The 12,206-nt window shown below is 34.7% G+C and overlaps 1 protein-coding gene and 1 long non-coding RNA gene across 4 annotated transcripts; one reads left to right on the forward strand and one right to left on the reverse strand.

Annotated features, from left to right (window-relative positions):
* Positions 1-6,321: 6,321 nt before the first annotated feature.
* On the forward strand, positions 6,322-10,707 carry LOC7463721 (protein phosphatase 2C 50). Of its 3 annotated transcripts, XM_024590123.2 has the most exons (5): positions 6,322-6,595; positions 6,695-7,974; positions 8,106-8,423; positions 8,539-8,644; positions 10,013-10,707. In XM_024590123.2, exons 2-5 carry the CDS (start codon positions 7,087-7,089, stop codon positions 10,345-10,347), a joined length of 1,647 nt encoding a protein of 548 aa, XP_024445891.2. In that variant the 5' UTR covers positions 6,322-6,595; positions 6,695-7,086; the 3' UTR covers positions 10,348-10,707. The 3 variants fall into 3 exon arrangements, with proteins under 3 accessions (XP_024445891.2, XP_024445892.2, XP_024445893.2); XM_024590124.2 differs by lacking the exon at positions 10,013-10,707 and adding an exon at positions 9,002-9,996 and having other exon boundaries at positions 6,322-7,974; XM_024590125.2 differs by lacking the exon at positions 10,013-10,707 and adding an exon at positions 9,125-9,996 and having other exon boundaries at positions 6,322-7,974.
* Positions 8,660-9,129, reverse strand: LOC127904702 (uncharacterized). The gene is made up of 2 exons (XR_008058031.1): positions 8,978-9,129; positions 8,660-8,931 (listed from the first exon to the last, which is right to left on the reverse strand). It is a non-coding gene; the product is annotated as an uncharacterized LOC127904702 (long non-coding RNA).
* Positions 10,708-12,206: the final 1,499 nt, after the last annotated feature.

Genomic DNA, 12,206 nt, shown 5'->3' on the forward strand with positions numbered 1-12,206 from the left:
AAACACATGAGTGTTGAGTGTATATCAATGAGAGGACCTATCACTTTGGCATGACATAGATTTCATTTAAATCCCGATGATTAATTGAGTTTTGAAATTTGCATATAAATAAATTCATGAAAATTAATACTCTTTATCCTTCTTTATTGTATTCTTATTTATAATGCATATATTCTTGGATATTGATGGGAGATTAGGAGATTAGTCATAGTGATTTGATTTAATTTAATTTCAATTTGATTTTACCTATCCTTTCTCGAGAACGAGCAAGAGCTAAATGTGGGGGTAATTGATGCAACCATATTATTTGATAGTTTCACCCACATTTAACTGGTGTTTTGCCTATGTTTTATATATAAAATGCCTTGATATTCTTTGTTTTATGTTTTGAAGGTATTTTTGGATGAAAGATGCAAAAATGAGTACATTGGAGGTAATTAGCAAATTTGACCTTCAGTCGATGTTTTGTGCAGAGCGTGAGCTCTAGAGGCAAGAAAATAAAATAAGGAAGAGCATGGAAATTGCAGCCTTCAAAGTCAAATCTCGCAATCTGCCATTGTTGATCTTTGGCCATTCTGACTTGAATATCTGGAGCTACAGAAGTCCAATTGATGCAAAATCCATTGTGTTGGATGCCTGACTCAAAGGCCTATCAACGCTCCCAATTTCAGCTAAAAACGATGTCATATGAGGGAGATATAATTTTTCAAAGATGACAACTGAATTCTGCCAGCAAATAGGTTTCGTGAAGAAACGGGTCCAAATTACGTTTCGAAACATCTAAACCGACATCTAAGTTTTTATTTCAGAAATTTAGCTCCTCTAAGTCAAAGCTTGAAGATTTCATGCAAGGCTATTTCTTATTTTTTAGGAAAATAGTTATTGAAGTACTTAAATGTAAACTGTCTACTTAAGAGATGACTATTTTGTAAAATAGAGACTAAGGTTTCCTAGGATATAAAAAGAATGAGAGAAGAGAAGGGGGAAGCCAGCCAAGAAAAGAAAAACGCCCCCTTCCTCTAAGAAACCCAAAATCATGCATTCCTCCTTCTTTTTCATTAGTTGTTCAACAAACATGCAAGGCTAAACTCGTTTTCTTGGTTGCAAGTACACGGAAACCTTTGGATTTCAAGAACTGTGAGATCCATTTTACCTTTTCTTGTCAGTTTATATGATGAATATGTTTGTTCTCCTATGCTTATTTTTCCTATGATTGTTTATTTTAATTGCTAGAGCGGACTCTAAGTTATTATTGAAGATAATCTATTGCTAAGTTTGATATCAAAACCAGAGTTGTGGTATATGAACTTGTGAAGCAACTGAGTTTAATAATTGTGGTGGATCTACGTTATTAATTTTAGAGAGAACATTCAATCAAATCAAACATAGACTGCAGACAGTTATGTTTTCTTGATTAATCAATTTATCTAGTTCTTAAGGCTACCATTGAATTAAATTACTAGTGCAGACACTGTAGTTGTTTGATGGTTAGGGTTAGTTATACGATGGATCCGTTAATTAACCAATGTTAAGAAGAGATAAAATATTCATAATATAAATTGATGTCTCTTTTCCATGATCAGTTCTGATTTTTGTTGGTGGACGTTTATTTGTGACCAAGGTTTGTTCTCTTGATAATTTTCTGATTTTATGTAATTTTGCTTGATAGTTTTCTATTTTCTTTTGCTTTAGCCTAGATAACGTCCAAACCTTCCCAAATTGCATATTATCTAGCATAAAAATCTGACTTGAACCTTCCTCATGGGATCGACCCCTTGCTTGCTCTATACTATCTTGTGTGTTGTGTTTTAAGTTAGGATAATTAATTTGTGCGACCGCGACATCGCAACAAATTCATTTCTACTTTGGTCGAACCTGCCCAAAGGAACGAAGGGTTCCTCTTCCTTATAAGTGATGCATTTTTTTCTTCTAATTAGCAACCACATTATAACAACACATCTCAAATAATTAATCAAGGAAATCATAAGTTCTCCTCCTATCCTTTCTTCCTCTCTAATGGCCGGTCACCTTGCATCTGTTCTCTCTCTCTCTCTCTCTCTCTCTTTTCTTTTTTTTCATTGCACCTCTCCACATTTAAGACCATTTCTATCTCTAATATATGCATCAAGAATACTAAACCCATATAAGGAATTTTGTAACTTGATTGAGTAAGCTTTTCGGGGATTTGAATTATATGTTTCAGACATTTTAAATCCTTCAGGGATTTCATATAAACATCATTATCAATTGACCCATATAAATAGGATGTGACTACATTCATTAGACACATATCTAGCATTTCATGAATTGTCAAGCTAATGAGATATCGAAATGTAATTGCATAAACTACAGGAGAATATGTTTTATCATAATCAATGCCAGGTCTTTATGAAAACTCTTGTGCCACAAGACGTGCTTTATATCTTACGATTTCATTTTTCTCATTTCGTTTTCGCACAAATACCCATCTGTATCTGATTGGCTTTACACCTTTAGGTGTCTGGACTACAGGTCCAAAAACTTCATGTTTTGCAAGTGAATTTAATTATGTTTGGATTTCTTCTTTCCATTTTAGCCAATCATTTTTTCATCGATATTCTTTGATAGATTTAGGCTCAAGATCCTTATTTTCATTAATGATATCAAGCGATATATTATATGAAAAGATATTGTTGATAATTATTTCATTTTGATTCCATCTTTTTTTTTTTGTAGAGACATAACTTATCGAGATCTCCTCATTTTTACTGTTTTCAGGTGCCTGAACCTCTTTTAGGGTTTTATGATCAGTTATGTCTATCTCCTCACGAAAATTTTCTTTCTCAATAATGCCAATTTGATTATTTGCTCCTTTTCTTTTCCGAGGATTTTTGTCTTTTGAACCAATTGGTCTATCACGCTTCTAGCATGCCATAAACTCATTTGCTATAATTTTAGTGGATTGTCCTGCTGGGACTTCAATCCGGGCTGGAGTATTTACAGCTGGTATATGAGATTTGGTTATTCTTTTTGAGTCAGTGAATGCATTCGGTAGTTGATTTACAATGTCTTGAAAATGAAGTATCTTTTGAACTTCTTGTTCACATTGTTTTGTACGATGATCAAAATTCAATAATGACAATGCATTTCATGTAATATCTTTATCCAGCTATTTAAATTCTCCCCCTGATGCTGGAAACATAGTCTCATCAAAATAACAATCGGCAAATTGTGTCATAAATGAATAACTTGTTAAGAGCTCAAGATATTTAATTATTGATGGGGACTCAAACCCAATATATATTCTCAACCTCCTTTGAGGACCCATCTTTGTACGTTATGTAGATAAATTAGAACATATACTGCACAACCAAATATTCTTAGATGAGAAATGTTTGACTCATTACCAAAAACCAATTGTAATGGGGAGCATTTGTGATACGCTGTTGGCCTAATGCGTATAACTGTTGTTGCATGTAAAACAACGTGTTCCCAAGCAGAGATAAGAAGTTTTGTTCTTATGAGTAACGGTCTTGCAATAATTGGAGATGTTTAATAAGTGATTTAACAAGATCATTCTGAGTATGAACATGGGTAACAAGATGTTCAATGTTTATCCCAAGTGAAATGCAATAATCATTAAATGCTTGGGATGTGAATTCATCAGTATTGTCAAGATGAATACTCTTGATTATATAATTTGGAAATTGTGCTCGTAATCTAATAATTTGAGCAAGTAAACTTTCAAACACCAAATTACGAGTATTTTTTGGTTATTTGGTTCGTTGAACTTCTAATTCATTATTGCATTGACTTCGATTGTACTAATACTTGTGTAGTGCAAACCTGAAGATAAAACGAGTAATTTTTTCAATATTTGTTTTTCAGTAGAGACATTTGATAAGATGTAAAGATATTCTATATCATTGTCATTAGCAATCTCAATATGGTACCCGTGAAGTCGTATATCTTTGAAACTTAGTAGATTTCTCCTTGATTTAGTAGAGAACAAAGCATTATTAATAATAAATCTTGTTCTATTAGGAAGCGTTATATTAGCTCTTCTAGAGCTTTCAATCAAGTCTATTGAACCTGATATTGTATTCACTTTTACTTTCATCATTCTTATATTTGAAAAATATTGCTTATGCCTAAGAATGGTATGTGTCGTTGCACTATCTGCTAAGCATATATCTCAATAACTGATATTGGGATTATTTAGAACATGATGTGAATCCATATTTTCTTCATGAAAAGAAATAAATATATAATAAGTTCATAATAAGACATAATTATTATAACACAATCTTTTTCATTAAATAAGCCAACATGAAAGGAAGAAAACAAAACACATTGAAATATACTAGCATAAAGGAAACACACTGAAAAGATAAACATAATTTTGAATTATGACATTGTTATATTAACTAATTATTATCATTACAAAAAATATTAACTTTCCCATTAGTTTGCTCAAAATAATTTGCAATGTCAAGGTGTGTCATATCTAAAGGATAAATATCATCATTACCTTGTTATGGGTGAGAAAAATGTATTTCTATGTTCTTTTCCTTTCCTTTTAATGAAGACTGATATAAATCCACAAGATGTTTGGCCATATGACAGGTACGAGACCAATGTCCTTTCATTCCACATCGATAACATGCATTTTCTATCTTCTTGGTATCTCTGCTATGTATATTCTTCTCATTTTCTTGTTTCTCTGTGAGGGTTTGTAAGAATTTGATGAATTACGACCATTATAGTTGCGGTAGTTCAACCGTCTTCTCCCATCGATAACATGCATTTTCTATCTTCTTGGTATCTCCGCTATGTATATTCTTCTCATTTTCTTGTTTCTCCTCATTCTGTGAGGGTTTGTAAGAATTTGATGAATTACGACCATTATAGTTGCGGTAATTCAATCGTCTTCTCCCATGGTCACGTCCTCAACCTCTATTACGACCACGACCATAATTATAATTATATCTCGTAAAATTCACTTCAGGGAATGAAGCTGAACCAGTTGGTCGTGATTCATGATTTTTTATTAAAAGCTCATTATTCTGTTCAGCCATAAGGAGACATGAAATTAGTTTAGAATATTTCTTAAAACCTCGTTTTCTATATTGTTGTTGCAGGAGCATATTCGAGGCATGAAAAACAGAGAATGTTTTTTTTCTAACATATCATCATCGGTGACATTGTCTCCACACAATTTCAATTTAGAACTGATATTAAACATTGTAGAATTTTATTCACTTACTGATTTAAAATCCTGCAATCATTAATGTATCCAATCATAATGAGATTTTAGGAGAATAAATGTCTTTTGATGGTCATACTTTTCTTTCAAATTTTGCCAAAGAATAAAAGGATCTTTGATTGTGAGATACTCTATCTTTAACTCCTCATAAAGATGACGACGTAAGAAAATCATGGCTTTTACCTTGTTTTAACTAGATGCTTCATTATCATCTATAATGGTGTCTTTAAGACCTATGACATTAGGTGAATTTCAACATCAAGGATCCATGACAAATGATTTTGTCTGTAATATCAAGTGCCACGAACTCAAGTTTGGCAATGTTTGTCATTGTTACTTCTACTTCTTATTAATAAACCAAATATAATTATCTGCTTCATCATGAAAGCGAGGAGAAATTTGTGCTTCTATTTCTTGTTAAATATAATTGTCTGCTTCAAGATGAAAGCAGGGAGCAATTTATACCGATAATGTATATAAAACTATATTTCAAGAAGCATAAAATAATAAAATAATATAATTAATAAAGAATAAATAGAATATATAAGAACAACAAAGATTAGGGGATGAAGAAAGAACACTTTTATTTCATATGAATTTATAGTTATATATGTGTATCATATTCTATCAACAATGCTCATATATATATATATATATATATATACATATATACATATACACGCATACTTGTAAGTTTAAACGTTATAAGAAAATATAGATTTAAATGAATTCAAAAAGATTCAAATAAACTTAATAATGATAAATAAACATAATAATAAAGGGGTCTATAAAGCACCTAGATATTGTAGTTTATTTTAGTATTTTAAAAGAATATTTTTAAAAAATTAATTTTTTAATTCTAAATTATTTTTTTATTGATATTTAGAACTTACTATAAAGAGTCAAGAAAGCGGGTCTTTTTTACTGCTGATCATATTTTCTCATCTATTTTTTTTTTTATTTTAAATGGTAAGCCAGCACCACTCTCTATATCTTGTTTCTGTATTTTTTTTCATGGTTCTTGGTTATGAAGAGACGTTGTGAAAAGCAAAAGCCTTAGACACAATTAGGTGTAGTGTCTCTTTTCTTTTCTTTTTTTTGTTGTTTTTTTGTTGTAACTTCTCTTTCTTGCTTTCAAGTTTAATTTTTGCAATTATTAGAGAGAGAAAGAGAGCTATTTTACAAGAGGCTGTGATGGGTTGCCTTGGATCCAGGGAACTCTTTAGTAAATATGTGAAAAGGGTGCTATCTTTTTTAGGGTTCTCTTGTGATTCTTGGGACTTTTAAGTTTTCTCGGGTTCTTTTTCATGACCCCCTTTTGTTTCTCTTTCTTGGGTTTAAAGATCAGGGGTTGGTTTCCAATTTCGTGTTTTTTTCTTTTTTTTGAAATTCTGTTCTATTTTTTTGTGGATTTAAAGTTGCTGTCTTGTTGTTTCTCTCTCATTGTAGTTGATGGAGGTAAATGGAGAAGATTCCATTTAAGAAGTTAATGAGGCCTTAAACAGGTCTAGCCTATCTATTTAGAGTCTGTAAGCTTCCACAAATGGAAATTTGGATCCATTCTCGTTGACCAGATCTGACTAACATTTCACTTTTAAGAACTTTTAGCTCACCCATATCTTTGCATCCACTGGATTGGCCTCCTGATTTTGTTAGAGTATTAAACTTTGATTTACCTTTTCCTAAAAGGCATGGAAAATGGTCTGTCAAAACCTGTTGTTCACATTCCAAAATCATTCTTGATGAGTGAAGGGTTGATAATTTTAGTTGAATAATGAGAGGCTGTGTGATCTTGGAGGGGTTAGAGGGTAACTTTTTGTACTGTCCAGATAGTGATTTTGATGGAGGAGATGTACCGGGCGGTTGCAGTGCCATTTAGAGTAGGTAATTCAGTCTGTGAGAGTCCGTCCTTAGATACCCATATGGATATCACAAGACTTTTAATGGCAGACACAGCTAGCTTATTATCTGATACTGTAACTAAGGTTTCTACTGTGGGGAATAAGGATTGTAATTGTTGTGATTTAGATGATGAAGTTAAAGATACAGCAGTGCAAGCTCCTAAAGAGGACAAGGGAGGAGGAGGAGGCCCTTTGTTGGATATGATCTCTGAAAATGAAAGAAATTGGGTTGTTGGTGATGATGTGATAACACGGGATAGCGAGGAGGACGATTCTTTGTCGTTGGAGGGTGATCCAATTCTTGATTGTTCTTGTTCTCTGTCAGTGGCCAGTGAGACAAGTAGCTTATGTGGAGAGGATTTCTTGAGTTTTGAGGCCACCTTTGAGGTAGGAACACCAAGTTCTGTAGATATTGAAAAGAGTGCTGGTGGTGTTGATATTATTCCCAAGACAGCAGATTTGGGGGATTTGAATGTTGACGCCATCGTTAGCGATCCCCTTTCTGTGGCAGGAATTGTTGAGGAAGAGGTTGGAGATGGATCTGATGCAAAGACATCCGCTGTGGTACCTAAGTTGACTCTGGAAAGAGGGGCCAGTGGTACAATCTCAAGAAGTGTTTTTGAAGTGGACTACATACCCCTTTGGGGATTTACGTCTGTGTGTGGAAGGAGACCAGAGATGGAAGATGCAGTTGCTGCTGTGCCTTATTTTTTGAAAATTCATATTCAAATGCTGATTGGAGACCGATTACTTGATGGCATGAGCAATTGTTTACCGCTCCAGACTGCTCATTTCTTTGGAGTTTATGATGGTCATGGAGGCTCACAGGTAACTTATCCTTGTGCTCTTTATCCTTATTATTTATTTATGTTTCTCTGGCTTTCTTCCTATTGTCAGATCATGTTGCTGTTTCCTTTATAGAGGTGATTAGCTTACATTCCGCTGGCTTTCTTTTTTAGGTGGCAAATTATTGCCGTGATCGTTTCCATTCTGCTTTGTCTGAGGAGATAGAATTTGTTAAAAATGGCCTGATTGATGGAAGTATTAAGGATGGTTGCCAGGAGCAGTGGAAAAAAGCTTTCACCAGTTGTTTTCTTAAGGTAGATGCTGAAGTCGGAGGAAAGGGTAGTGCTGAACCAGTTGCTCCAGAAACTGTTGGTTCTACTGCTGTTGTGGCCACTATTTGTTCATCCCACATCATAGTAGCAAACTGTGGAGACTCACGAGCAGTTCTTTGTCGTGGGAAAGAACCAGTGGCATTATCAGTGGATCATAAAGTAAGAGCCTTTAGAACTGTAGGCTTGGATCTTAAAATCTTTTAATAATAATAATAATAAAAGACTGGGAAGCTGATTCTTGTTCTTTCGATTCTCTCGTTAAATCTTATCTTAGCCTAACCGAGAAGATGAGTATGCAAGGATAGAAGCCGCTGGAGGCAAGGTCATACAGTGGAATGGGCATCGTGTCTTTGGTGTTCTAGCTATGTCAAGATCTATTGGTATGTTCTTCTCACCCTCATTTTTATCTGTTTCTTCCTTATCTTATTCAAACATGTTAACAGCACTGTTGTCATCTGGATTCTTTTGCATCTAAGTTACTGTCATTCTCCTATTGGCTAATCTTGAAGGTAAGGATAAAATGACAACATTCACTTTCATAAAGGACTCCATGGGCATCCAATGACTATTCGACCTTAGCTGTGTTTTCCCTCGTCATTGATTGTCACCTGTGACTATTTAGAGATGCATCTTTGTAATTGTAAGAGACATGTCAAGTCTGTACTTACTAAAATAAATCCAGGAATTTTAAGTTTCTGATCATGATCAGAAACTTAAAATTCCTGGACTAATTTTAGGTGTTGGAACCTCCAGAGAACATGTCCAAGTCTCAAAGAATTGCCTTGTCCATGTCATACTACCAACGAGATGCTTGGACATTCTTGGTGATCAGAAACTCAAAATTCCTGGATTAATTTTAGGTGTTGGAACCTCCGGAGAATATGTCCAAGTCTCAAAGAATTTCCTTGTCCTTGTCATCAAAGACAAGTAAATAGACATCCTTGGTGGTTTTAATGCTAGGATAAACAAGTGATTCCATCGATGCCTGCTTCAGAATTTTTCAATGTGGAAGTTTTCTTTTCCTACTTTGTTCATTTTTTTGGATGGTGAGTTCTTTGATGTTAAGGTATATGTCTCACAACATTTCTAAACAAGTAAATTGCATCCATAATAACTTTGGGCAACTCATGCTTGTGAAATTTGACTGTTATTCTGGTATGAAACCATCTTTTATGTTTTCAGCCTTAGATGATGATGCTTGTGCACATAAATCTCAAGCCTTGCATGATATGAAATTCTTACATGTCTGGTGAAAGTCTATTGACTAGTGTTTATTCAACCTTGATTAAACTTTTTTGAGGATGTCTCTTTAATGTGCAATTGCAATGTTGATGATATGAAGTAGAACTTCTTGAAGGGAAATTTATCCATTGAAGTGTCGCATACATCTGCCTTCTCATTAAAGTTGCATTTTAGCCATGTCAATCAATCCTTGGAAAAACTCTCCAAATGTTAAACGAAGTCCTACTGCATTGTGGAGGATTGATTGTTGTGATTTTCCTTTGTATGTATTACATGACATTTTGTATTTGTGAAGAATAAAATATCCTTTGAGTGATATATCTGAGATGGATTCAGTTGCTAGTTTGTGTGAAAATCATCTAAAGGTGTTGCTGCATTCACTCATTTGTTGGTTGGTTCAAGGACTCATGATTATGGGTGTAATAATTTATTAGCCTCTTTCCTTACGAAAATAAATGGATCACATAACTTTAAAACTTTACATCATTCTTGCTTTTGAGTGGCAGGTGATAGATATTTAAAACCGTGGATTATTCCAGAACCTGAAGTGATGTTCATTCCTAGGGCAAAAGAAGATGAGTGCCTCATTCTGGCTAGTGATGGTTTGTGGGATGTCATGTCAAATGAAGAAGCATGTGATCTGGCTCGCAAACGAATACTTGTCTGGCACAAAAAGAATGGTGTCACACTTTCCTCCTCAAGGGGCGGGGGAATTGATCCTGCAGCTCAAGCAGCAGCTGAGTACCTCTCAAACCGTGCCCTTCAAAAAGGAAGCAAGGACAACATCACTGTAATTGTGGTGGATCTGAAGGCGCAGAGGAAGTTCAAAACCAAAACATGACTGATTCTTTTGGCAGCTCAACTTGTAGACTTAATCTGGTACAATATATGTTGCCCATCTGTTTTTCACCTGGGCTTTATGACTAAATGGAAGTAGATGCCTGTATGTATTGGTAGAATGCTTGCCATCCTAGAACTCTTCTTTCTCTTGAAGAGTTGCCATACACTTCCTAGGCTTGGCTATGTAAATCCTAGCCGTTTGTTGTAGGATAGGAGATCACAACGGTTCCATCTTTGAAATTATGGGCAATTGTATTCGTTATGCCTCCGAGCTTGAATAAAAAAAAAGCAGCTCTATGAGGTATTACTTCCTATTTTTCTAAGCAAGTGCTTCTTATAAAGGAATTGGATAAACTGTGGAGATGACTTGTCAGTTGTGATGATGCCATTATCTCACTTTCTGGAGCATATTCATGTAGGCATTGATGGAACTTTATGGTTATCCTAATTATTATAGTAGTGCCAGTGATGCAAAAATGGCAGAGCAGGGTCGAAGAAGGCAAGAAGCGTTAGTTACTGGGTGACATTATTTTCCCAGAAGTTTCAGGTCATTGGCAATGGTTTAGGGCAACGCTGCAGGTAATGCTGCTTGATGCTGTTCTCTGTTATGGTTATCTAATACCCGAATGTATCATGCAACGTGTTAGTAGCATTGGAGGAGGTAGATGCATGGCAGCTATTTTTGTCAGGTTACAGTTATGTATGCAAAATGCTAGAGTGATGCAGAAAGTAACACAACAAATCAAAAGAAAAGAAAAAACAAAGGTGTCGAGGACAAAGGGCTTGGGATCAACAAACATGTGATTTAAAAGTTTGATGCTACACTGCTGCCTAAATCCTCCCTAATCATCAATCAATTTTTGTACTTGATGAAAAGCAAAGTTCCCTTGTTTTACTTTCCCACAATAAGGAAATTTCCCAACTGTGGATTTGCAGCTACATTATAACATCAAGAACAAAAATTATACCACCATTACAATTTACAAACAATTCAAAAAAGGGCATAAACTAAACATTATCATTCGATGTAAGATCTTGTTTTACTCTTACACACACACACCTCAAACAAGTCATCCTCGTCACAATTAGTACATTAAAAAAAAAAGAAGCACTTTCTTCCAGTCTCCTTGGAGATTCCACTTCTGGATGATGGGGTGGAGGAAAAAAAAAGTATTCCAATGTGATCCTGAATGTAGCTTGCAACACCAAAAATCACTCACGAAAAGAAGCCAACATATATATTAGCCACGATATTTAAATTATAAGCCCCCCAATGGGTTTCTAATTTCACTAACCTTGCAAGACTCATCCCAACATGGACATAACATCTTCTGACGCGAGCTGCCTCAAACTCTATATTTCGTGTTGGGTTGGGAGATAACGGCCTTACTTACTTGACCCAATAACAATCTCAAAGAACATGAACCGCTTATTGTCTCTTCTCAGCTCCCTATCTTCAAGTAGGGGTGTTTATCGACGGAAGCCAGGGTATGTATGTATATTCCAGCTGTTTATCGCAAGGATAGGAGACGATACAGATTCATGCTTTTGTCATGAAGAGGGCACTACGGGTTACTAACTTCCTATAATTTTAAGCACGCAGTTCCTTTTTTTGGGTTTTTATCACAGTGGAAAAAAATTTGGTGAAGTAACCAATGAAATGAATATTTAAAGAAATAATACAGTTTAACAAGTTACAGATAGCGTCTGCAACTCACGAGTTATAAATGCCATATACGATTTTTATTTTGCGATTGCTATTTGCAACACGCAAGTCGCAGATAACATCTGTGATTTTATACAAAATTAAAATCTAGAGCTCTTTTCTTTTCTTTTCTCTTCTTATTTCCCCCTCTCCCC

The sequence above is a fragment of the Populus trichocarpa genome, chromosome 18, assembly GCF_000002775.5.
Source record: "Populus trichocarpa isolate Nisqually-1 chromosome 18, P.trichocarpa_v4.1, whole genome shotgun sequence".
Lineage (NCBI taxonomy): Eukaryota > Viridiplantae > Streptophyta > Magnoliopsida > Malpighiales > Salicaceae > Populus > Populus trichocarpa.